Source organism: Gasterosteus aculeatus, chromosome 12, assembly GCF_964276395.1.
Source record: "Gasterosteus aculeatus chromosome 12, fGasAcu3.hap1.1, whole genome shotgun sequence".
Classification (NCBI taxonomy): domain Eukaryota; kingdom Metazoa; phylum Chordata; class Actinopteri; order Perciformes; family Gasterosteidae; genus Gasterosteus; species Gasterosteus aculeatus.
This window is the reverse complement of record NC_135700.1, coordinates 6,679,912-6,706,613: the sequence shown is the minus strand read 5'-3', so window position 1 is coordinate 6,706,613 and position 26,702 is coordinate 6,679,912. Positions and strand designations below refer to the sequence as shown.

Below are 26,702 nucleotides of genomic sequence, written 5' to 3'. Positions count from 1 at the left end.
ACACATGAGGGCAAACAGGTGGACACAATCAGGAACTATCAGGTTCCACAGCCTTCATTCATCTATTATATGTTTAATTAACAAATAGTTATGAGACCTTCTCAAGGCAAACTATTTTGGTTGGAGTCTCCAGTTCTCCAGACAGGGACTCCAGACTTTATGACGCTTTATCTTCAGACCCATTCATGTCATACCTGATCTGTCGGTTAAGGACTCTTCAGCTGAGGGCAGTTTTTAACTAGAAACTATTAGGTAATCCACACACAACCCAGCTGTTCGCATTTCAGCTTCATAGTTAAGAATAAAAGTTAGAAAGCAAAGCCCATTATGTCATTAAGTCTAATCTGCTTGACTTTAACTGAGCGTAGATGTTGGACCACTTGTTCCCTGTGAGGTGGGAGGAGGATATTCACCTCTGACCATGCAGACCTTTGATCCCCGTCACAGGGTCTTATGCAATGCAGAGTAAAATGCTGCTCCAGCGTGAGCTTCTGAGTCCGTACCAACAACGTGCGACGGGTCATCCTCGTCCTCCACACAGAGGTAGAGTCTCATTTTGCTTCTGTACGGTTTCGCTCAACCTAGATCAAAGTATTTTAGTTGATAAGTTTGTCGCAGTTTTTTAGTTTGGTTTAGTTTGGTTTCGGTTTTGGTTGAGTAACTTAAGATAGCACCTGATGTTTTTGAGCCTTTTTTAAGTTTGGCTTATTTGCAAGCACTAAAGGTTCAGAATCCTGCGTCACAAAAGCTTGATTGGTCCAGTCATGTCTGAGTCCGATGACTTTTAAAGTTTGAATCATCTTTCATGCTTTAGGTTGTAAAAGCTCCTCTTCATAAATACTTGCTTGTATAGACTGTTGGTTTAGTAGCAGAGGACAAATTTCGGTGTTTTCTGATGAACAATTGGTGGTTTTAGGTCTACCAATAATAAATAACACACACTGATCACAAAATATTCTCCATTGGTGTGTGACTTTTTGTAATGGTCAGATGGACACATTCTGCAAATTCCTAAAACCTTGTTTAATTCAGCTGTAGAAACTTGACACAGCGTGACTGGAGAGGCACAAAGGGTTTCTGTAATTCATGTGTGAGACTATTTGAAGTATCAACAGTTTTCTCTTAAACTACAATTAAATATATAATTTTCTTTAACAATAAGAAAACAATAATATTGCTACACATACATATTAGGATATGCCATTGAAGCAAAATAACAACAGTGGTTATCCCACAGCTATATAGATAAAGTTTTGGGAGAACTTGATAAGGTGACGTCATGATTACACCTTGCAAATCGCTCCTCACCCTGAGATACCATATTACACACAGTTATCTATATTTAAAAATGTATTGAATGGCATCCTACCTGTTTGTTTCTTCTGGCTTTAGGGTTTCAATCAATCCGCCTCGTTGGTGACGCGTCGTGTGTGCTTCATCTCGTTTGGATTAATTATTGAAAAACAACTGTTCTGACGTAACACCGGCGGCGTGACGTCATAGCATAACGCCAGGGCGCAGCACAAGGGCTGCACGTGGAGCTGCGTTGACTCCACCTGAAGGTGAGGTGGCGCGCTGTCGGTGTTGGCTGAGACGGGATTGTAAAAAGGTGTCACGGCGCGTTGATCGGCGGACAGGCAGGTGGGACGTTGTCCTCAACCCGATAGGACGCGCGCGCGTGGAGGTTTGCGCTTGAATGCTGTGATCGGGTCGGACCTCTGCGCGCTAAATGACGTCAGTTTGCGCCCCTGCCGAGCTGCTCGTTTAGCACAACGTGCAGGCAGCGGGTTTCCTCTGCATGACAAGAACGATTTGTTTAAAGAACCATGAGGTTCGCTACTTTAAATGAACTAACTTCTGTACGGTAATTAAGGGACATTTTGTTATTCCGCCACAATACAGCTGACATTAATTTAGTTTTTAATTGCTGCTTCTGTTTCTGCTACAGCAACATTTCCTATAACGTTTGTAGTCTTTTTACTCCTTTGACAATTTTGTGTTTTTTTTTATTATAAATTTAGCATATTAAGCTCCAATGTTTGGTGTCAACATGCCGACATAAATTGTACTCCTTCACCACCAAAACGTTCTATAACACAAAATGCACACCGGTTTCTACGAACATATTTTTGCCTTTTCATCTTTCATTAAATCGGCTTCCTTTGACTCCTTCCTTCAACTGTTCGCTTTTTGGATATTTTGGGATGCAAATGTTTTAATCCGCGCTCAGCCGACCGTGAAAGTGAAGTTTAAACACCGCATCCCTGCGGCGGGAATCGCGAGAAGTGAGTTTGCGGGTCACCAAATTGGAGTGCATTGTGGGAGATTTAGTTTGTGCGCTTCAAACTAAACTAGAAAGAAAACAAGGTATTCATTATTAATCCCAGTGGGGAAATGATCATCACAATTTGAACCCTTCCATTACAGTGGGAGTATTCTAGAGCAGGAAGAAGTCTATTGTAGTATTGTCCATTGCACTATAGGAAAAGGTTGCACCCTCCCATGTTGATGCTGTTAAAAACATTTGCGTATCAGGCTTCCAGCAGTATTCTTTCCTCAAAGGTCTTGTTGGCGAGTAATATTGTGATGCTGCATGTTTGCTTCTCTTGCTACAGGAGAAAATGAGACAAGACGTGGTGTGGAACAACAGTCAAAGAGTCTCTTTTGTAAGTTAATAACAAACAGCGCCTACCAGACCCATCGTGGCCTTTCATGTGGCTTTTACGGCCTGGGATCTTTTCCTCTTCCATTGTGTCTCATGCTTCCTGTGTTTTTGATGCAATCGTTAGGCCCCCTTTTGCTAGAACATTAACAAAAGGCTCTCCTCCTGTCGCCTCCTCAATCTTACTCCGTCCCACTTTGTCTTTATGTCCGATACTTTCACTGTCTGGTTTTATCACTTTACAGTCAGAAGATGTTTTCCAAAGAAGTCCAGGAGCGGCGGCCACCAGTCCAGGAGCGGCGGCCACCAGTCCAGGAGCTGCGGCCACCAGTCCAGAACAAATCGAGTTGGACAACAGAGAAACATCCCGGTCGACCTGGTTAAATAAATGCAGCCAGAGCCTTCGGACCCTCATACCCATCCGCTGCTCATCGTCTCAGTCAGTGTAGTTTGATGACATTGTTTGTCCTCTTTTTGATTCTTTTGTATGTCACTAAATGAATAACTCTTGGGTGACAGATTTTACAGACTAACAATCTGTATTGGGTGCTGTCTCCATGTCTAGGCCCCACCCCCTGGATAGAGCAGGTCTCCTGTCCTTTGCAACCTTTTCTTGGCTGACCCCCACGATGTGGGCCTTGTTCAAGAATAGGCTGGACCCAAGCTCTCTCAAACTGTCTACTTTTGATGCTTCTGACCCCAGCGGAGAAAGGTCTAACACACTCATGGCCACACCCAACATTTCTGTATTCATTTAATGCAATAAATACAGGACAGTAAATTCAGATTCGTAGCAAATATATGCCGAAATTCTTACCTTAAAATGTTGGGGAATGATTAATGAGTCAACCTGTGAGTGTGTAGTTCCTGGTTTACTGGCGTACTAATGTAATATGGCTGATGTGTTGTGCACAGACTCAACAGACTCTGGAGGGAAGAAGTGTCAAGGGTGGGCCTGGAGAGGGCCTCTGTGATGAGAGTTATGCTTCGATTTCAAAGAACCCGGCTGATTCTGTCCGTCTTTATTGGCATCCTTGCCATGGCAGCAATGTTTCTGGGCCCGGTAATAACATCTGAAGCTGTATATCATTACCAGTGCTTCCTCTATTGGAGGAGCCGTTTTCTACCATTGCATTCAGTCTAAATGTGTATGAAGTATTTTTTTTAACACTGAAATACTCCTATTCAAATACACGTGAAGGCTGCTTTGATGACCTCACTAAAGTTTTGACTAATCAAAGTTGTTTAATGTTGAAAGCTATTTTTGTGTGATACAAACTGCTCTGTCCTCTCAGGCTGTTGTGGTTCATGAGATCCTCAAATATACGGAGGACCCAGAGAAGTCCACGGTATTATACGGCGTGGGTCTGTCCTTCGCCCTGTTCGCCTCAGAGTTCTCCAAAGCCTTCCTGATCTCCTTGTTGTGGGCGGTGAACCTGCGCACTGCAGCCCGACTGAAGGGAGCCTACTCTCTGTTGGCCTTTCAGAAAGTCATCTCTCTGCGGGGGAACAGCGGCATTTTAAAGGGAGAGGTAGGGCGCGATCTCATACACCATAATCACATGACCCGTCGTTTGGGAGATGTGTGTCAAATATACCTCATTTGAGTTGGAATTGGCAAGAAATATAAACTTGGCCCAATAGCTCGACATAATTGGCATGTGTTTTAAAAGAAATTTGACTTTTGGCTGTACTGCGGCGACACAATTCGGAAATTGGATTCATTTGAATTTTGACAAATGCATGAGATTAACTTGGCACAATCTGACTATAACTTAACTAATTCAAACGTGAAACGAATACAACAGTTGGGAAATGGTAATGAGGAAACCAGCAGCTGATAACTTTGTCTTCCAACAAGATTAAACCAGCTGAACTAACTTGACTCAACTGTCCGTCCCCTGGAATGGCCCCACGTGACGTTTTGTTCTGGTTTGTTGCATGAGTTTGTCTTTCATCCCGATTTACAATGAAAGACCTTCTTGGCTGTAAACATCTTGTGTATATGTGTTACTACCACCATTGGAGCAACGTGCACCAGTAACGCAGGCTTTTGCTAATGTCTCTCATTCAGGTGATTAGTCTTTTGTCCACTGACGGCCACAAATTATTTGAGGCCGTAGTGTTGGGGAGCTTCCTGCTGGCCACCCCCGTGCTCTTTGTTATGTGCGCCATCTATTCCTGCTACGTTCTTTACTACACCGCACTGGCTGGAGTCTTCATCTACGCGATCCTCATCCCGTTACAGGTTTGTATGTTAAACGGCACGGTTATCAATTACAAGCATTGTCACTTGCAGTGGGAGATAACTGGTTTAACATGTACTTGAGCCACATGGCAAGGAGACACAATACTCTGCAATAACCCAAAGTTATACACACAACTATCTCTTGTCTAGGCCAAGGCAACTTTGGTTATTTCAAAATATGTCTGCAAGAAATCGATAAAATGTCTTTATTAAAAGCATTTGCAAAGAATTTCATTATCGATAATTGCGCGATTATTACGTCATGCGAGGAGAAAAAAACGCTTCGGCTCGGTGTCGAGTTGACGTAGAGTCTGTTCAACTAGTCGTCCAAGGTGTGCGAGCATGGAGGGAGGTGGGGACGCTACGGCCGACGGGTTGAAGAGGAACCGATTTATTTATTTTTTTAGCGTGAGAAACTGTATGTGTGGCGGGAGTGCGTTACTCAAGACCGAAATGAGTGACGGTCACGCTCAATGGGGGACACGTGAAAGCCCAGAAAGTGTGTCAATGGCAAAATATGTAAAGTCGACGTAACATGGCACGGGAACTCCACGTTGTCCCGTTTAGAAGTGAGGAACGTAAGGAGCCTCCAGTAGCGCTGCTTCGCTTTACTCGTCATCCAGTCGATCAAGCTAGCGTTAGCTCGCTAATAACAGCAGTTAGCAAGACTAAGACACGTTTTTATTTACTTGGCTCTTTTGGACCATTCATTTTTCAATCTGTTTTGTATTTTTCACTTTGTCCCGTATCAGTTGTTGATTATATATAATTTGTGTGTGTGTGTTGTACTTTTTAATGTTGTCATATACGGTAGTCTAGTGTGCTTGCGCACATACTGTGGGTTTTACAGTAGTTGATGTTATGCCTGTAAAGGGAGACACGGTCATCCATTAAACCAGTGCGGCTAACTAGGAAGCCTGTAATGCATTTATTTACAAATGGAATTTTAAATTCATCTCATAGCACTTGGTTGTTTTTTACCTGTACTTAGATGGGGTGTATACATTTACTTAACTTGCAATGATGGTAATCATTTAATGAATAAGCTTCAAGTGAACATGGGGGTGTGTTTGAGTGTGCGTCTGGGTAGTATAGAGAACAAGTTCTTGCGTTTAAACAAATCCTGTTTAGATTTGTATTTTTCTTTTTAGAAATCACAACCTGTATTTTTGCAATGTGAATTTGCAGTTCTGTTTTAGAATAAAGGGTTGGAATTTAAAGCTTTTTAATGCATTTTTTTTACTTGCTTGTTAGTTGCAGCCCTATTTCGAAATAATTCTGCTATAGACATGGACAGCGCTGAGGTATCTGTAGTTGTGGTTTTTCAGCTCGTTTGTCAGTTGACAAAGTTTATACTGTTTTCAGGGGTTCATTGGCCGGCTCACAAACAAAGTCAGGAAGAAAATGGCATCGATAAGAGACCACCGTGTTCAGACAATGTCTGAGATTCTTAGAAGCATCAAACTCATCAAGATGTACGCCTGGGAAGAGTCCTTTGAAGAGAAGGTTGCAGGTATGGAGTCGGAAAACTTTGTCCAACATGTTAAGTGTTGTTTTGAATATCACCATTACCTTTTTACAGCAATTTAACAGCGGAGCTTGTTGTCAAAACAGGAATGTAGTGTTGTGTGCCACACTTCCCCGAACACGTGATGCTGTCTTGCTTCTAGGTGTAGGGGTACACCCAGAGTGTGGACATATTTATTTATATGCAGCCCTTGCAATTACTTTGGGACATCAATCCTAAGTTCCACACCCAATAGCACCACAGAACTTGACCACAGGTCCAGCCAATCAGTGACTGAAAAGTTGGTGCGCTGGCGAATGGAGAGAGTGGAGGGGGCGGGACAAGGAGAAGACGAGGAACGACGGAGAAGAGGATGGCGGCGCCCGGGGTGCGCACCTGCGATTAAGAAGAAGTTAGTCGATTGCAAGTTTAGGTTTAGGTTGTTGGTGTTGGTGTTCGTGTCGCGGAGGAGTGACGGTCGGAGCGGCCAAGTGGAGGAAGGAGGAGTCTACGCCTCCAGCTCTGAAGATCATCCGTTAGACGTGAAAAAGTGTAGCTCGTTGTAACCTGAGGCTAATGTCCTCGCTAGCTCGTAAAGTTTGGTTACGTTAGTTCGTCGCCAGCGAACAAGGACAGTCCGCCGTCTCGCCACTACAGTCCTCGGCGTGCCCTCAGCTCACCTGCCCTCTTCCCCCCCCCCTCTCCCCCGCCACTGACCGACGGTGGTTTGTGAGTAATACCCTGCCACACATGACTCCACGTCGTCAACGAGCAGCAACGTGTCCGGGACGGTAATGTTTTTGGGAACAGTTCAATACACGTGGAGGACCGTGGCTCGACCATTTTGAACTGCATGTGAAAACGGTGAACTTCAACTGTGGGATATGTTTATCATATGCAATGACATTTTGGTTATGGGTTTACAAACAATTTAATTGTATGTTTTTTGCATTTATTTAGTGTGTTTAGAGTGTTAAGCTTGATCTGGAGTTTATCGCATTCAAGCATATATGTTGTTAGTGTCGTTACCGACAGTAGGTTAAGTGTGTGTCGGCACGGGGCATTGGTATTTTGTGGTCTGGTTAATATGCCCCTCTCAGTAGAAGAAACTCACCGGTGAGTAGGACAGGTGTCTCTATTTGAAGTATGGTTATGTGAAATAATTGTTCTAAATTCAAATTAAATCACATATTAAATGTAACTTTTTCCTGGTTGGTTCCACCTGTTACATATTGGCGTCCACGAACAGGATACCTACCTAGTTACAACCCTCACTGTTAGTCCCAGCCCTGTTTAGTCATTATCCAGTGCCACTCCAAAGTAGGGTCTCAGTCCTCAGGCAAGTAGTCATGGATGTGTTGAAGGAGCAATTTGAAGAGCTGCAAAAGAAATTTGCAGAGCAGTCAATACACATGAGGGAACAGATGGTCCTACTGCAGGAGGCTAGAAGTGACCAGAGGGAGGCGCTGGCAATGGCAAAGCAGGTCATAGAGCAGAAAACCCCAACCACAGTATTCATACAAAGGGACAGAAAATGCCCAGACTTCAGTGGCTCTCAAAGTCAAGGTGAAATGTTCATTGAAGAATGGATTGCAGCACTTGAATCGTACTTTGTAGTATGCAAAATCCCAGACCAAGACAAAGTCGAACTAGTCAAGCAACATTTAAAGGGGGAGGCAAAAGCAACATTGAAACTGATGGTTGAAGATGATGCAACTGACATTGTTAATGTTCTCCAGATTCTGAGAGAGGTTTATGGAGACAAAGCCCCAGTGGGCATCAGGCTAAGGGAATTTTATGATAGGAAACAAATGGCAGGTGAGAGGATACGGACATATGGATACGATCTTCAGGAGAAACTTTGCCATTTAAAGCGTCGTGATTCCAAGTGCATCTCTGACCCTGACGCCATGCTAAAAGAACAGTTTGTGCTAGGTCTCAGAGATGATAACCTAAGAAGGGAAATGAAAAGACAGGCAAAAGAGCAGCCAACACAAATGTTTAAGTTGCTGATGCAGGCTGCCATTGATTGGTCAGAGGAAGAGGAGACCTCTCAATCCACTCGGGACAAAAGCCACACTCGTGGTGCCGTTAGCAGTGTAGTTACAGAAGAAACGCCTCCAGCCTTGACTTTACAGGCGTTACATGAATCCATTCAGAAATTAGCTGCAAGACAAGAGGAGCTTTACAGAGTGGTACGGGGGCCTGAAATGCGAAACACCGCCACGGGTAGGCAGCAAAGATTACCTCAGAGAGATGACACTGGGCAATTGATTTGCTACAACTGTGGGGAACCTGGACACATAAGTCGAGAGTGTAGAAAAGGCCAAGGAAGGCAGCGTCAGGCAAATGCTTCCGTGTCTGATGTGACCAGTGGGGACCATGCCGGTCAGGCAGAAGGAACCATCAGTACTGCTACAGTAGGCCCCATCACGCCAACATCCGTACCTGTGACCGAGCACAGGGCTACACCCATGGGGGCCTTTGGCAACTGTTTCACAATCGATGTAATTATAGATGGTGTGAAAACATGCTGTCTATTGGACACTGGCTCTGAGGTCACCACAATGTCTGAAGGCCATTTCAAGAAGCACTTCTCGGGGAAGGTGCTATCTCCAGCCAAATGGGTGAAGCTAACAGCTGCAAATGGGCTGGACATCCCTGTCCTCGGGTGCCTCTGCACTGATGTTGAATGTTTCGGAAAGAGGCTGACTGAAAAATGCGTGTTCGTGCTGCGGGACGATGCAACCAGTGGAAAGGGGCCTGGCGAAGTGCCAGGAATACTGGGGATGAATGTCCTTGCCGATCTGCGCAGCCTGTTCAATGAAATGCAAGGGGTTCAGACGATGAATCGACACAAGCAGTCGGCGGGGAGCCTACGCCGTGTCTTTGTAAAAATGGCAAAGGAAGAGCAATATGTGGGCCCTAGGGGTCAGATGGGGTATGTCAAAGTGTTCGGCCGCCAAGCAGTTATGGTGCCTCCACGCAGCGAGATGGTCATTGAGGGTCGCTGCAGGATCCCTCCAAAAATGCACTGTCAGGTACTAGTTGAGGGTTCGCCAACCGGTACCATGCCTCATGGACTGTTAGTTGCCAACGTGCTGACTCATGCAGTAGACGGAAAAGTGTCAGTTAGGCTGCTCAACACACGAGACAAACCTGTGAGGCTTCCCCCCCGGTCAAGAGTAGCAGCGTTGAGTAAGCCACAGAAGGTACTCCCCAAGGACATTCTGACGTTTGAAGAAACCAACGGAGAAGTTTATGTCCAAGCCTTAGAGGGTGCGGTTGCTTGCGGGAGAGGACGCCCTGGACCCCTGGCTGTTCCCGTCCAGGCTAACGTACAAGGGCTCTCCCCCTCTGAAATTCGCGAACTGAACCAGCTTCTCCAGAAACATCGTGACGTGTTCTCCCAAGGGGATGGAGATTATGGGTACACTACCACAGTAGAACACAGAGTCCCAACGGGTGACGCCCATCCCATTAAACAACGACACCGCAGAATTCCACCTCATGTGTTCCAAGAGGTTAAGCGCCATGTGCAAGACCTTGTAGCTCAAGGCATCTTGAAAGAGAGTTGCAGCCCATGGGCTTCACCAGCAGTCATCGTTATGAAAAAGGACGGGACGGTCCGGTTCTGCTGTGACTATAGGAAGTTAAATAGTGTGACCCATAGAGATGCATATCCACTCCCTAGGGTGGAAGAATCTCTGGATGCTTTGGGCCAGGCACGCTTATTTTCTTCGCTAGATCTTACCGCAGGGTATTTCCAGGTAGCTGTTGAGGAGAAAGACCAGGAGAAGACGGCAGTGACGACGCCGTTCGGACTGTTCCAGTGAACACGTATGCCATTTGGGCTGTGCAATGCCCCAGCAAGCTTCCAACGCCTCATGGAATCAGTCCTGGGTGATTTAGCATTCGATGTTCTGCTCGTCTACTTGGACGATGTGTTGGTATTTTCCAAGGACTTCTCCAGCCACCTGGAGAGGTTGGATTTAGTGTTTAGTCGTCTTCGGGACCATGGCCTCAAGTTGAATCCGAAGAAGTGTTTCCTCCTTAGGCAAGAGGTTAAGTTCCTTGGGCACGTTGTGTCCGCAGCAGGGGTCCAAGTGGACATGGAGAAGGTCACCGTCCTGGAGAATTGGCCCACTCCCAGGTCTGCTAGAGATGTGAGACAGGTGGTAGGGTTCATGTCCTATTACCGCCGCTTCGTCCCTCAGTTTGCACAGGTGGCTAGGCCCTTACACGTCCTGATGGGCACCTTTAAAAAAGGGGACAGGGGAGCGCAGCACCAGTCTTTTTCATGGAGTGAAGTATGTCAAATAGCTTTTGATAAGCTTAGAGCTTGCTTGATGGCTCCCCCCGTGCTTGCTTACCCCGACTACCGGATTCCGTTTATAGTAACAACCGATGGAAGTCGCCAGGGGCTTGGAGCCGTGCTAAGCCAACGTCAGGATGGCGTTGAGCGTGTGATCGCATACGCAAGTCGGGGCCTACGGGGCTCAGAGCGGAATGATAAAAATTACAGCGCATTTAAATTACACAGAGGGCCGTCACAGAGAAATTCCGTGACTTGCTAATGTATGCAAAATTCACAGTGGTCACAGACCATAACCCGCTCCGGCATTTGGAGACCGCTAACCTCGGGGCCGTTGAACAAAGGTGGGTGGCCCAGTTAGCGGAATTCAACTTCGAGGTCCACTATAAGCCAGGGAAGTCTAACCAGAATGCTGATGTGCTATCCCGCCTACCTGTGACTATCGAACCAGAGACCGAAGACACTGGTAAAGACTTCCTGGTGATCAGGGAAGATGAAGTGAGAGCCAGCTTGTGGCCTGCACGTAAAGACCAGTCTAAGGAAGCAGGACAGGTCCAGGTTGTGCAGGCCACCCCAGGAACCAGAGTTTGTGGTTATAGTTGGGACGAGGTTCGAGAACTCCAAATGAAGGACCAGGATCTGGGACCCATAGTGGAGGCTGTGAAGATGGGTATGAGGCCTAACAAGAAACAGTCGCGAGACATGAGCCTGTCACAGCGGAAAGTGTGTGGACAGTGGGAACGTTTGAGAATCCAACAGGGGGTTCTGGTCAGAGACTTGCAAGACCCACGTGACGGGGTGAACATCTGTCAGCTGATGGTGCCCAAGCCGCTACAGCACCCCATTTATGAATCTCACCACGACCATGGTGGTCACTTTAGTGTGAAGGGCACTTTGGCCAAGTTGAAGAGGGGGTACTATTGGGCTTCAATGTCCAAGGACGTCCAGGTATGGGTGCAGAAGTGCAAAAGGTGCATTCTAGCCAAAGATGTATTCCCGAAGAAGCAGGCCTCAATGGTTTGCAGCAATGTTACGGTCCCGCTAGAGGTCCTGGCCATGGACTATACCTTGCTAGAGCCATCTACTGGTGGATATGAAAACGTCCTGGTCCTCACGGATATGTTCACGCGATTTACTGTGGCCGTGCCCACCAAAGACCAGTCGGCTCGGACCACAGCCGCCGCTTTAGTCAAACACTGGTTTGCCTGCTATGGGTGTCCCGCCCGACTGCACAGCGACCAAGGTCGCAATTTTGAGGCCGGCGTGATAAAAGAGTTATGTCATGTATATGGCATTGCCAAAAGCAGAACAACGCCCTACCACCCGCAGGGAAACGGCCAGTGCGAAAGATTCAATCGCACTATGCACGACATGCTGCGGTCTCTCCCAGCTAACAAGAAGAGGAACTGGAAAGAGCACTTGCCGGAATTGGTGATGGCATACAATAGCCACATTCATTCATCTACAGGTTACTCTCCGTTCTATTTGCTTTTTGGAAGAGATGCACGACTGCCCAGAGATATCCTTGGGGGAATGGATTTCGACGACAGTGGGGCAGAGAATCTGGATGACTGGGTGCTAAATCATCATCAGAGACTTCGCGTGGCGGCGGATGCAGCAAGGGCAGCGACGCAAGATGCCTCCAAGCGACGCAAAAGGCTGTATGATCGGCGGGCACGTGGCGCACTTATCCGTCCTGGAGACAGAATTCTGCTGAGGAACCATAAACCACGTGGCAGGAAGAAAATCCAGGATAAGTGGGAACCAGACCCCTATCTTGTCATCGCACAGAACCATCCAGACATGCCTGTGTATACTGTCAAGCCTGAGGCTGGTGGCCCTACCAAGGTGGTACATAGGGATCAAATGAAACCCTGCGTCTTTGAGGCCCTTATAACGGCCAACCCCACACGAGAGCGTAGACCCACATACCACGATTCAGACTCGGATGCCTATGACATAGTGTGTATTCCCCGTAGCTATCCCCATGCACGACACGCTTGCAATACATATCCCCACCATAGCTCTCAAGACGACACCGCTGACACTGATGGGGAGGAAGTTGGGAGTATGCAGAGCGAACATGGTGGGATTCCAAGCACTGGGGAGGGAGGCACGCATGGGGGCGCACAGTCAGATGAGGCAGACAGATCTGGGGATGACAGTGAGGCTAGTCAGAGGCCTGTCAGGCCCCACAGAAGCACCAGAGGTCAGCTCCCTAGCAGGTTTAAAGATTTTGTACCCAAATGAGTGTTCCATTTTGTTTGTGTGTATTGATTTCATGTAATGTGTGTGATATTGAAGTTGAGTTTGTATGCTGTAAGGTACATGTCTACCTCTGTTATTGATGGGTAAAAAAATGATGAAAAAGAGAGCATGGGCTCTTTGGACTTCTAAGGGAGCCCAATTTGTGGGAAAGTCTATGATGTGGCAGGGTTTGAAAGGCGGGAATGTAGGGGTACACCCAGAGTGTGGACATATTTATTTATATGCAGCCCTTGCAATTACTTTGGGACATCAATCCTAAGTTCCACACCCAATAGCACCACAGAACTTGACCACAGGTCCAGCCAATCAGTGACTGAAAAGTTGGTGCGCTGGCGAATGGAGAGAGTGGAGGGGGCGGGACAAGGAGAAGACGAGGAACGACGGAGAAGAGGATGGCGGCGCCCGGGGTGCGCACCTGCGATTAAGAAGAAGTTAGTCGATTGCAAGTTTAGGTTTAGGTTGTTGGTGTTGGTGTTCGTGTCGCGGAGGAGTGACGGTCGGAGCGGCCAAGTGGAGGAAGGAGGAGTCTACGCCTCCAGCTCTGAAGATCATCCGTTAGACGTGAAAAAGTGTAGCTCGTTGTAACCTGGGGCTAATGTCCTCGCTAGCTCGTAAAGTTCGGTTACGTTAGTTCGTCGCCAGCGAACAAGGACAGTCCGCCGTCTCGCCACTACAGTCCTCGGCGTGCCCGCAGCTCACCTGCCCTCTTCCCCCCCCCCCCTCTCCCCCGCCACTGACCGACGGTGGTTTGTGAGTAATACCCTGCCACACATGACTCCACGTCGTCAACGAGCAGCAACGTGTCCGGGACGGTAATGTTTTTGGGAACAGTTCAATACACGTGGAGGACCGTGGCTCGACCATTTTGAACTGCATGTGAAAACGGTGAACTTCAACTGTGGAATATGTTTATCATATGCAATGACATTTTGGTTATGGGTTTACAAACAATTTAATTGTATGTTTTTTGCATTTATTTAGTGTGTTTAGAGTGTTAAGCTTGATCTGGAGTTTATCGCATTCAAGCATATATGTTGTTAGTGTCGTTACCGACAGTAGGTTAAGTGTGTGTCGACACGGGGCATTGGTATTTTGTGGTCTGGTTAATATGCCCCTCTCAGTAGAAGAAACTCACCGGTGAGTAGGACAGGTGTCTCTATTTGAAGTATGGTTATGTGAAATAATTGTTCTAAATTCAAATTAAATCACATATTAAATGTAACTTTTTCCTGGTTGGTTCCACCTTTTACATAGGCTTCCGGAAAAAGGAGGTGAAAAAACTGTGGACGATCCTTCACATCCAAAATGGCAATATCAGCCTCACAAACATCGTCCCCATCATCGCGACCGTTCTCACCTTCATCTTGCACACTTCGTTGCGCTTGAAGCTCAACCCAGCTGATGTGAGTAGTGCAGTGCAATGCGTGAGGTGTACTGAAAAACAACAACAGGGTTCTACAGCTTGACCATCATTCTTTTTTCATTAACAGGCCTTTACCACCATCGCCATCTTCAACTCCTTGAGGTTCTGCTTGGCTATTATACCTATTTCTGTGAAGAATCTGGCCGACGCTTATGTCGCAATAAAACGGCTGAGGGTAAACTCCACTGTTTTTGCCCGGCTGTTCTCACCCAACCTTTAGAACTTCAGCTGGTGCCTTCTAATGGTGATCCATTATGATCTGTAAATATGGCCTCCCCACCAAAGCTCTTAATCTGCAGCCTTAACAATGACAACCTGTGGTGCGAAATGATCTTTGATACTTGTTAGGTTCCCAATTGCTTGTCCGTTTTTGGAAATCACTACAACCTGATTGCTAGTTTTGTTTTGTTGTTTTAAACAATTCCCCCTTAAAGTCTTTTTTGTGAAACACAAGAGCTTATTGCTTATCAATTTATATATTTCAGAAGTTAATACGGATCCAGAATCCGGAGCCCTACCTGATCCATCGGACTGGCAGTGACTCAGCCATTGTGATGGAAAATGCTACATTTTCCTGGAAAGGAGCCGACCTGCCAGACTCCCCAACCATCACAGATAATGGGGAGACGTTCCAGAATGGGAGGACCGATACTCTGCCAACCTTAAGAAACATTACCTTCACACTGCCCAAGGTGTGTTTTACCTCTGGTGGGGATCAATGAAGCAATGTAGATCAGGTTAAACCCTAAAGTTCTTATCTCTTGAAGGGCAAGCTGCTTGGCATCTGTGGTAACGTGGGCAGTGGAAAGACGTCACTGATTTCCAGCATTTTGGAACAGGTTGGTCCTCATGTCTTTATTCTTTTACAATTGTTTTGACAATGTATGACATTTTTATCAGTTGTTATAATGGTTGCACAAAAAATTGCTCCTTATTAACCTATTGGTTAAACCAGGGTGCTATTGCACAAAAGTAGAAGAAAGAAATCCAGGAAGCTGAAAGCGCAGCTTGACTTAGTGTTGCATGTTGAGCCGGGATGAGAAGGGGGAGCTAAGTCAATCCAGGTTTACATAGCTGGGATAAGTGTGCGTTCAGTTTTCTTAAATAGACCACGGGGTCGATCACAGATTTACTGATGCAGAAATGGAGAAGACGCGTGGAGCATATTTTTCATCCGCTGAGCAGTAACTCATTATGGAAACATGTTGGTGGAGCATATAATATGCAAAAAAAGCAAATACGGCAGCTGTTAAACAGAAAAAGCCTGGCAGACAATCGTGGACCGACGGAATGAGTAAGGATTTAGAAATCTATGTACTAGGAGACTGTTTTACAACCATATTCCCAAATCTCTAAGCTGTGTCTAGTTCCAAATACCTTTCTACAATTAATGTTCATACAGAACAAACATGACAAAGATCCCGGAAACAAGTCAAGCTAAGATATAAACATTTTGCCGGTTGGTAAGTTTGCAAATTGTTTGTAGAAATTACTTGAAAGATGCCTGCTCACATATTTGATCAACTTTTTAGTAATCTAAAATTCATGTTCCCTGCAATTTGTAACCCACAAAAAAAGCACTGTGCCATAGACAGTCGCTGTCACTGATCTGTGACTAAACACCCTCTCACGTCTGAAAGCATATGTCTATCAGTGCTTCATCCAAAACATTGTTCAGAAATGGGCATCATGATGCAGGAAGAAACACCAGTGAATGGGACTTTATATATCGCCGTCAACTGTTACATGTTTATTTCGGATCAGATCGGCAGCTGATTAATCTTAGCCTGGCTGTTAGCCTTCCCTGGAGCAGGCTAGCTGCAAAGAATAAATCGCCATGGTTACTTGGCTGGGTTTAAGTCAACCTGCTTTCCTGCAACCAAGTCGAAGCTAAATTCATGCAGGATAACTTGAATATCCCGGCTTAATCCCGTATCCTGGTTTTGTGCAATAGCCCCCAGATCTTACAGATGCCATGTATCATGCAGCTTTCCTCATGGTGGTTTTTCTCGTTTCTATGTTTTAGATGCACCTTCTGCAGGGCTCCGTCACAGCTGATGGGACTTTTGCCTACGTTTCCCAGCAGGCCTGGATATTTCACGGGACTGTTCAAGAAAACGTCATAATGGGGGAACCGCTTGATCAATCAAAGTATATAATCACTTAACCCACGTACCTTATAAGTAAACAGACCTTTTTGAATATTGAAACAAAAGGGCTCTTTAAACTGAACGAGTTTGATGTTAATGTTTTACCAGTGTTCCTCGTTGTTGCAGTTACACAGATTTCAACAATGCTTGAAGGGTCTTTCCTTGAGAGGTTATCTAATGTCGGCCATAAAAGAATGATGAGAGCTCCTCTTATCTCTGTCAGCACTTATCTTGCAAGGTAGTCACGCTGGAGGTCATCTGTTATCAGACCGATCATCTTCAGGAAACTGCTCACTCTGCTGACTTGTGCCAAGTATTTAGCTGCGTGCCGTCCTTCAGCTCGCATTTATGACCATAGTTGTGCTGTAGTCACTATCTTGAATGGAGCACGTACTGCAGGGAAACGCAACACGCAGCAGACTTCACTGACGAAAAACAAACGCGTAAACATTTCCCTTTAGTTTAATTATTATGGCAAAACTAGCTGATTGCAAAACTATATGTACCTCTAAGTGGGATCAAGTTTGTGAATTTGCTTCAGTGCTGCTTATCTTTTATTGCAGACTAATACTCACTAAGAATATTTTGAAACCTTGCTTCCTCTATACAGATCAAATGTGCGGGCATATATTAATTAAGAAGGCATATTGAGGAATGTAAAGTAGATGTTTTCCAGAAGCTGTTTTTTTACATAAGATTTAAAATTGTAATATTTCCTCTTCAAAATGTCCCCTTTGAATACACTGACTGTCTCTTGCCATCTCTTAACTCTGTTTCTGACTCTGCAGATACAACAGAGTCTTGGATGCTTGCGCCCTCAGAGCTGATCTGGATATCCTCCCTCATGGTGATCAGACTGAGGTAGGGGCTTTCTGCTGTAGGCTACTCTACATTCCCCAGACTGAATTTCAGTTTCAATTCATGAAACTGAAAATAAAATTGTCCAGTGATACAAAAAACGTAATCTACTGTGCAACATTGTCACGAACGTTGTGTTCACGTCTCTAGCTGATGTTTTTGTAGCTGGACCTAGTATTATTGTAACTTACTGAAAGGGAAAAGCAAATGCTTTGTCTCATGTTGTCGGTGGTCTCATCCGCGTTCTGCTGCTCTGTTGGCAGATCGGAGAACGGGGGCTGAATTTGTCAGGGGGGCAGAAGCAGAGAATCAGCCTGGCCAGAGCGGTCTATTCTAATGGGGACATCTTCATCCTTGATGATCCGCTCTCTGCTGTCGATGCTCACGTGGGGAAACACATCTTTGACAAATGCATTAAGCAGGAGCTTCAGGGAAAATCCATCATACTGGTAACACACCAGCTCCAGGTAGACTGTCATTCACTAGTTACTAGTCTAGTAGATTGTGAATCCTAAATAGCTCAGTTTTAGAGTTGCATTTCTCAATGATATTTGCATACTTGTTTAAAACCGAACAAAATGACTTTCAGGTGTGGTAAAGCCCAAAGTAACATTGAATCAAATACCAGTGAGTTAATGCAGTTTTTGTTTTTTCAAGCGTGAATTGTAGACGTTATTGTAAACCGCAGAATAAGAACCTCAAATATGTAGACACGTATTGTTTAGACTGCGCTGAGTAGAACTATGGTCTGAGAACTATGCTGAGAGCATTTATTGACGTGGTTGTCCTCATTTGTGTGTCTCAGTACCTGGAGTTCTGTGACAACATTATGCTGGTGAACAATGGTGTGGTGCAGGAGGCTGGGAACCACCAGGACCTGATGAGAGCTGATAACCACTATGCTCAGCTCATCAGCAACTACCAGATGGGAGAGTCTGAGGTAAAAAGCAAAACGTTCAAACCTCTGTAGTGGGATGTCTTAGATTCAAGTTTTACTAGCTGCAAAAAGCCTTCCCCCTGTTTTGTTTTTTACAGCTTCTGAAATGTGTTAAACGTTTAGAAGAGGCAGAAACGTACTGTTAAAAATGAATTGTTGATCCTCTGCTTTAGGTTGAAAGTGAGTCGTCACCTTGTCAAGACTGCAGTAATTTCAGCTTTTGTTTAAATAGATAAATAAATACATAAATGTCTTCAGACTCCCATTGAGGCGGAAGTGTCTCCCCAGGACGCTGCCCGGGGGATGGACATAGAGCCAACTGACCAGACCAACAGTGGATTAGTGAACCACGGTATGGAACTCAGGAAAACGTGTTTGATCCCATATGATCTAAAATAGATCTTATGGGATCATTCTAGACATCACTTCATGGTTTATTATTCATAAAAGTTAGAAAGAACATTGAACTTGTAAAAGTTTTCGAACACCATAAAAGACGTGGCAATAAATCCACAATCCCGACTGTCCCAGCATACTGTTATTTGGTTTGGCCGTGTCTGGTCTCCAGCATAGAAATGACAGGAATTTCTTCTATCATTTTTATTGATCTCCCATCCCTACATCGTTGTTCTTTCAGCATTTGATACTGTGGGCGAAAATGATGACACACTGACAACTGGACCAGGAGGTGGGTCTGCAAAACTTTTAAAATAATGACTCTTGTGTCGTATGTTCAGCCACTTTCAGAGATTACATCTGAACTATGTCCGATGTATTTCAATCTGGCAACGCAAGGGACAAAGGATGCGTCAATTTAGTGACCAGAAGTACTGGCTGCAATGTTTAACATCTTTTCTCTCAAGATCTGTCCTATATTTTCCTCCCCATTCGTGAGCTAACAAATGGGTGCAACATTATAAATGGATCCAGGATGGAATATGTCCACATTCTCCCTTAATTCAATAATTTTCTCTTAAGCTCCGGTCGGTGATCAGCTGGTCAGTCAGGAGGTTGTCACAGAAGGTGCAGTCTCCTGGAGAATCTACCGGCAATACTGCAAGGCAGCAGGAGGTGTGACCGTGTCCAACACAGACCTATGCATTGGTGTGATTTTATCCAATACCAATTCACACATGAACAACATGATGTCTTATGTGACTGTGCTGCTGCAGGCTACATAGCATCTCTCCTCACTCTCCTGAGCATCGTCCTGATGATTGGATCCACGGCCTTGACCAACTGGTGGCTGAGCTTTTGGCTGGAGAAGGGTGACGGGGTAAGAACTAAATCCGTTTGTCTGGTTGACATCCTGTGTCTTATCGCCTCCACCTCCCCAGTTTATTCAAACCTGTGTTCCCCTGTCTGTGGTGGTTAGTTGCTATCAGGGTTCGAATGGTCATTTCCAGGCCTGGAAAAGTCATGGAAATGTGTATCTATATGTTCACGTGGTACATTAAAGATATGTTTGAAATAATTCATATGGCTATAAAAGGGAGACGCTCAAACTATGAGCAGGACTCACTCGAAGCGCAAATAAATCTCACTGTGGTTGTGTGAATGCACCTTAACTGAAAAGTTCGGTAGCTCAGTCCTCCACTGTGCAGGGAAGTGTAGATTTACGTGGTTTGCTACAGATGTAAAAGTGCATGTCATGAGTTGGACAAAGACCCGGGATGAGCAGAATGTAGTAATGTGGACATTAGATATTTCAAACATGGAGCGCGGCCCTAACAAGCAGTGCTAAAGGAAGCGGACATCGGAGGGTGACAGCTAGAGAAGCTACACGCCGAGCAGCACGTCTCTTTGGTGCCGGCTCCGTACACGACACATTTTCCGATGCGCGCTGGCCGTCTGCTGTCGGCAGTTCAAAGTCGTAAACTGAGGGTGTAGCGGCGTTTCTAGTTTGTGACAATGTTTGTCATTGAGCTGCAGAGACGTGACTTCACTTTCTTACGCAAATGACCGTTTGCATCATTTGCATCGTTTGACTCTTTCAGTTGTGTCTTTTTATGCAGCAAAGCGTCAACTTGATATGCAATTAATAAATTCAGTGACACGGTAGAAAAACGATATGGCTCATGCAGCGGTGTTGCACCTGCTGCAACCATGACGTCAATACATCGAGACACCCAAGGAGCGTCAATTCAACATAAATGCTTTCAGTAGGTTCCATATCTTTGGTTCCTGCACAAGCATAAATTAAATTATTAATATTCCCCAAATTCCAATAAAGTAATACATACACTTCCGGCTATTGTAGACTGAACATATGAACTGTTAAAAGTTCGTATATTGTTAATAAAAAGAGAAAAGGTGTTGGTTTAGGCACTAGTATCAAGAAAATCCCAATCGATACTCATCCAGTCGATAATTGTAAACATTAAAATCAGACTTCTTGGGGCCTGATTGAATGGTAGAGGAAACAATGTATGCCTTGCAATTCTTGTTAGTTTAAATACATTTTCTCACAATCTTTGGTCATGGAAATCCATGTGTCAAAATATGTATGAACCCTGCAAATTATCTCTACTAACACATATTTTCTTTTAGTCATCCAATAAGACCTCCTCCTCATACCAAGGTGACGTCTCAGAAAACCCAGACCTGAAATTCTACCAAATTATTTATGGCGTGATGTTGGCCATCGTGGTGGGACTTGCCATCATCAAAGGCTTCTCCTACACTTGGGTGACCCTGAACGCGTCCTGTAAACTCCACGACACCATGTTCAAGAAGGTACTGCTGACTGGCTGACCCTACCTTTCAGAAAAGGGTCACTTAGGTGAGAAACAACATAGAGCAGGAAATAATAGGTCAAAAAAAACACCAGGACCAGGTAATGCAGACAAAGGAGTGGCTGAGAGGAAAGTAACTATTATAAATCCATCTGCACAAGATTATCAACTCAAGAGTTAGGATGCTAATATCTTTCGTCGCTGTGGCCGGAGCCACGGGTTCATGCTCTGACAAGCACAAACCGTCAGATAAACTAATGGGACGCATTCAACCCCTGTGGACCTGTCCTGTCTCTGCTATGGGATGGAGAGGATGGATGACAAGTTAACAACGTGCATGCATTTTTGTCATGTTTTGTACAAGTGAAATGCCATCTCCCCTCATCCCCTTCAAATGGCCTAATGACTATAATAATGTATATGGTCTATTCTTTCTCAGATTTTTGCCAGTCCCATGAGTTTCTTTGACACGACACCAACAGGCCGCATTATCGATCGCTTCGCCAAAGATCAAGAGGAGGTGGACTCGTCGCTTGCCCTCTACATGGATCCTTTCTTACAGTATTCTCTCACGGTGCTGTTCAGTCTTATCACCATCTCTGGAGTCTTCCCCCCGATGCTGGTGGCCGTGGTTGTCATTGGAGCATTGTTCGGTCTCATTCTCTTGTGAGTCTACACCAATTTTAAACATGATACTATTGATTCTATGGATACTTTTGCTGCACCTGCTGATTGCACGCAAGTGTATTTTTTTGGGGGGGGCGTTACGATCACGTAGATTCAGTTTTCCGTTGTCGCAAGTCTTCAAAGCAGGTGCATTTTTCTTGCAGTTTTTTTTAAACTATATTAAACGTGTATGTTGTGATTCATCTACAGCTTCTCCCAGAGGAGCATCCGTAAGATGAAGAGGATGGAGAACATCAGTCGTTCTCCCTACATCTCTCTCTTCACCTCCACCCTGGAGGGCCTCAGCACCATCCACGCCTACAACATAAGAGACAGTCGCATAAAACGGTAAGTCAGCGACGTTCCTCATCATGACCCTTGAACTTTCAATCAATTGCGTGCCTCCTGTTTACAGTATTGTCAGGGGGACAATGTTAACACTACTTTAAAATGGCAGAAAATGTATCTTTAATGCACATTTTTAAAAATTGTATTACAATTTCATATTTATATTGCATTAAAATATTTTTATAATGCATTATAACTTTTGTTATAACCTGGTTAAGTTACTTTGAGGTCAGTTTGCTTTTAGTAAATTGTAAAAAAATCTATATCTAATCTATTAAACGACAGCAATGTTTCCCCAAGTGTACGGCCTGGAACAAATTTGTTTGTAATGGGGTCCCCACCAGACCAAATTGCACCACATTTGACCTTGAATTCCCGTTAGTACAGAGTACTACACCCGTCAAGTGTAAAGTACATCAGAAAAAAGGTTGTCATCACTCGCTTGTGGCAGCAGTTTTACATTTGAAATTAATGTCTCCAACCCAGTTTGAGTCTTAAATGCTGGTTTTGGATCATTGGGGTGAAGCGGTGCGTTATGTTTGTTCACAAACCCGTTTATCACGTTGCAGGTTCATGGCACTGATTGACATAAACTCCAACTACCATGTAATGTTTCACTGTGCAACACGTTGGCTCTCCTTCTCCCTGGACTCCATATCTGCATGCATGACCTTGACGGTGGCTCTGTTTGTCGTGTTAAGCAGTAATGAGAGCATCAGTCCGTCTTTGAAAGGCTTGGCTTTGTCATACACCATGCAGGTAACTTTGGAAAATAAAATGAAGGCACCTGTGGTGCATCTTTTGTAAAGACATTGGAATTATCTGCAAAATACGTGCTAAATACATTGCCGTGTGGTCCAGCTGACAGGCCTGCTTCAGTATACAGTGAGGCAAGCAACGGAGGTGGAGGCCAGATTCAACTCGGTGGAGCGGCTGCAGGAATACATCACGGTCAGATACTCACCAATCATCCTTCCTTGTCTTCTTGAAAGTGTCCATCACACTAAAGCGAAACCTTCTCTTTGAAGTTGATGACACGCCTCCTTTCCCATCCTTCAATGTAGGTGTTGTTTATTGTGTACAGGGTTGTAAGTCTGAGGGCCCAAGGCGTATCCAAGAGGCCCAAGTCCCAGCAGATTGGCCGACGAGCGGAACCATCACCTTCAGGGGCTATGAGATGAGGTACCGAGAAAGTGCACCCATTGTCCTGAAAGGACTAGATTTCGTCATCCAGGCTGGGGAGAAGCTGGGCATTGTGGGAAGGACAGGCTCTGGTAAGACCCTGACTGATTCCTGGAGTTTAGACTCATAACTTTGTTTTCCATGCAGGTTGTGATTCGTGAAAATTAGAAAAAGGTCAAGATTACACAGATGTATTACAATTGTTGATTTAAATTTGAGGGAACGATCACTTGGTTACCTTGATTGTCAGCCTTGAATCTTGCATGAATATAACCGTATCTCTAAAATGCAAATGTTACAGCCCTGTGATTCGACAACCTCTTTGGATTTGAATGTGACTGAATTACTTGGATTACAGTGTTGACATCATACAGTGAAGACATGGCTTTAAGAGGCTGAGGGGGACACTGCCTCGATAAACCTTCAGGGTGACTACTGGTTTCTTCCTCTCTGTAGGGAAGTCCTCTCTAGGTGTGGCTCTTTTCCGGCTGGTGGAGCCGGCAGCAGGAACCATTCTGATTGATGGCATTGATATAACAACCATTGGTCTGGAGGATCTGCGCAGCAAGTTGTCGATCATCCCCCAGGATCCTGTGCTATTTATTGGCACAGTAAGGTATCCTAAGCTAACCCCAGCAATAGGTTTTCACTCGGCTACACACTGCTCTCACCGCGGGGGCTTCAATTCCTGCAGGTACAACTTGGACCCCTTCAACAACTTCAATGATGAGGCCATCTGGATAGCGCTGGACAAGACCTACATGAAGAACTCTGTATGTTCACTGAAAAATATGACGCAAAGTATATCAACAGTTTCCGTGTGTGGTCAGTTATTCAAAGTATCATCAACCAAGAGTTTCTTCCTGGTTTACAAGTTTTAGTTCTAGTCTTCTAGATATTTCTCCCAAGACCTTTTTCATCTGACCAGTAATCCCTAAGCACAATCGCAACTGATTGGGATGTGCATCTCATTTATCTAACCAGATGGTTGTCCTTTTTTTATTTAAAAATAAATGATGAAGCACAGCATTGGTGGGATAATTATTCCATTCTTAAGTAAAATGAGCAGAAGCTAGCAATGTCACGCTGTGAAAATACAGCATCACATCTCTTGAAAGCTAAGTATTAGGAGCTTTATGTTGGTGTGTAAGAGTAGTGAGAAATACACCCGATGAATTTAACACAATGCTACATTTGATTATTGTATAAATGGTAGTAGTTGGTGTTTCACTTTTTTTTACAATCATTTGGGCTATTAAAGGGTTTTCAGTATTGTTTGGTTTCCTCAGATCTCCACGCTGGAAGGGAATCTCCATGCAACAGTAACGGAGAATGGAGAGAACTTCTCTGTAGGAGAGAGACAACTCCTATGTATGGCTAGAGCACTACTTCGCAACTCCAAGGTTTGTACATGAATCTGCTCCTATTTTACTGCCACTGAACAGCCCCAGGATTACTACTGCCACGTGTCATGTTTTCACATACCAATCAGCTGCCAGTAGGCTTTAAAAGCTGCAGAATTTTCTGGTGGAGTTTGTGTTCCCCTCTAGCCTGTTGCCATCCGAATGCAGTTTGTTAAAGAGGTATGGTTTGTGTCCTGCCTATAACCCATCAGCCTTATCTGACTGACTTTCAGAGAGACCAACTCTATGACTTTATGCTATAATTGATAAAAGGTTATTGAGGGAAATGACAGATCATGAATAGAATGCTTAGTGGTGGTTTTGCCATTCAGAAGTATTAACATATATATTTTAAACAGATGGTAAATAAGGGAATTTGAATTTGAGCTTTTTCCCCTCTGTTGGGACGATGTGGTAGACCAGAAATACTACCGGTTGAAGCGAGGATTCCTGTCTGAGGGAGCCACAAATAAGACACTTAAGATGTGCGCATTAGTCTTTGTCGCCAGAGGCTAGACCCCATGCTGTATAAGACTGACTGTGATGCCCAATTCATTGAAATCGTTGCATTTTCATCCTTGCTTGCGTTGGGGTCCTTCCCCTGCTTCCAACTTTGAAACTCCGGTGTAAAAAAATAACCAAAGTAACTGCTTGTGCTATTGATGTCATTCCCATCAGTTAGCCACCACAACCAACCCTGTTCCCCTGTCCAAAAGATCATTATTTTGGATGAGGCAACAGCATCCATCGATGCAGAGACGGACTCCTTGATCCAGAGCACCATCAGTGAAGCCTTCAAGGACTGCACCGTGCTCACAATCGCTCATCGTATCAACACAGTGATACATGCAGATCGTATTCTGGTCATGGAAAATGGCGAGGTAACAGGAACACAGAAAGATAAAGCTTGTGTTCTACTAAACCTAGATTAACTAAGTTATTCTTCTGACAGGTGGCAGAGTTTGACCAGCCAGATGTTCTGAGGCAAAGACCAGGCTCTATGTTTGCCTCGCTCCTCGCTGCGTCCCCCACTGAACACCTACACCAAAGAGACCCTGTGGCACCACTACAAATAACTAAATGATGTTCAACTATACGAACAAATCTTAATCAGTCCTGTCGGTGTTATCCGGTATGACCGAGAAGGCACGTTTTATGAGATGTATCCATCTTTAGTCTGCTGAAACAAATTTTTTTGAGCGATTTCAATGTATACTTAAAATATATTGCATAATACATTTATTTATTTATTTTCTGTCAAAGTGGGGAATTTTTCAATCTGCTGTACTAATAGACAAGGTATTTTTCATGGTGAGTTTTAACTAATGTATGAACAACAACATGGAAATGGATAATTAAAATGTTTTCTGTCCACCAGTGTTTTTGTGTCATTGCTTATACATGGCTGCTTGCTTAGCATTTTGTTTTTCGTTTTTTTTTTTCCTAGACAAACTGACCTGACATCCACTATCCTCTTGGGGTAAACCATTGGGATACATAGATTGAATATAGGTGGCTGTTGCTAATGCTCTAGTTTTTCAAAGTCAGTGAATTTGCTTAGAGATCGAGGCCCTATTCCTCGTACATGGTTCAACTAAGTTGATCAAATGTCCCATTAGCCAAGTTCCTCAAAGGCCGATCTGCGCTCAAACTGTCGTCAATTCGCCACTCCACAGAGACTGCTCTCCTTGCTGTCTCAGAGCAACTCCACACTGCTAGAGACGCCTCTCTCTCCTCTGTCCTCATCTATCTGGACCTCTCTGCTGCATTTGACACGGTCAACCACCAGATCCTTATTTCCTCCCTTCAGGAACTTGGTGTCACAGGCTCTGCTCTCTCCCTTCTCTTGTCCTACCTCGACGGCCGCACCTACCGGGTACCCTGGCGAGGATCTGTGTCGGAACCTTGTCCTCTTACTACTGGAGTTCCTCAGGGTTCCGTGCTGGGTCCCCTCCTGTTCTCGCTTTACACCAACTCTCTTGGCGCTGTCATTCGCTCGC

General features: G+C 44.8%; 1 protein-coding gene across 2 annotated transcripts; it reads left to right on the top strand.

The window, feature by feature from the left end:
- Positions 1–480: 480 nt before the first annotated feature.
- Positions 481–26,076, top strand: LOC120812034 (ATP-binding cassette sub-family C member 12). 2 transcript variants are annotated; one of them, XM_078084902.1, is made up of 31 exons: positions 481–543; positions 2,616–2,666; positions 2,908–3,101; positions 3,228–3,374; positions 3,578–3,725; positions 3,958–4,194; positions 4,737–4,910; positions 6,276–6,423; positions 14,255–14,403; positions 14,491–14,598; positions 14,909–15,115; positions 15,191–15,262; positions 16,450–16,574; positions 17,362–17,434; positions 17,695–17,898; positions 18,237–18,371; positions 18,627–18,720; positions 19,006–19,056; positions 19,347–19,439; positions 19,541–19,644; positions 20,919–21,104; positions 21,543–21,769; positions 21,980–22,117; positions 22,687–22,876; positions 22,979–23,068; positions 23,202–23,391; positions 23,756–23,915; positions 23,994–24,072; positions 24,589–24,702; positions 25,419–25,583; positions 25,655–26,076. In XM_078084902.1, exons 2-31 carry the CDS (start codon positions 2,622–2,624, stop codon positions 25,784–25,786), a joined length of 4,179 nt encoding a protein of 1,392 aa, XP_077941028.1. In that variant the 5' UTR covers positions 481–543; positions 2,616–2,621; the 3' UTR covers positions 25,787–26,076. The 2 variants fall into 2 exon arrangements, with proteins under 2 accessions (XP_077941028.1, XP_077941029.1); XM_078084903.1 differs by lacking the exon at positions 481–543 and adding an exon at positions 1,424–1,562.
- The last annotated feature ends 626 nt before the right edge of the window (positions 26,077–26,702 follow it).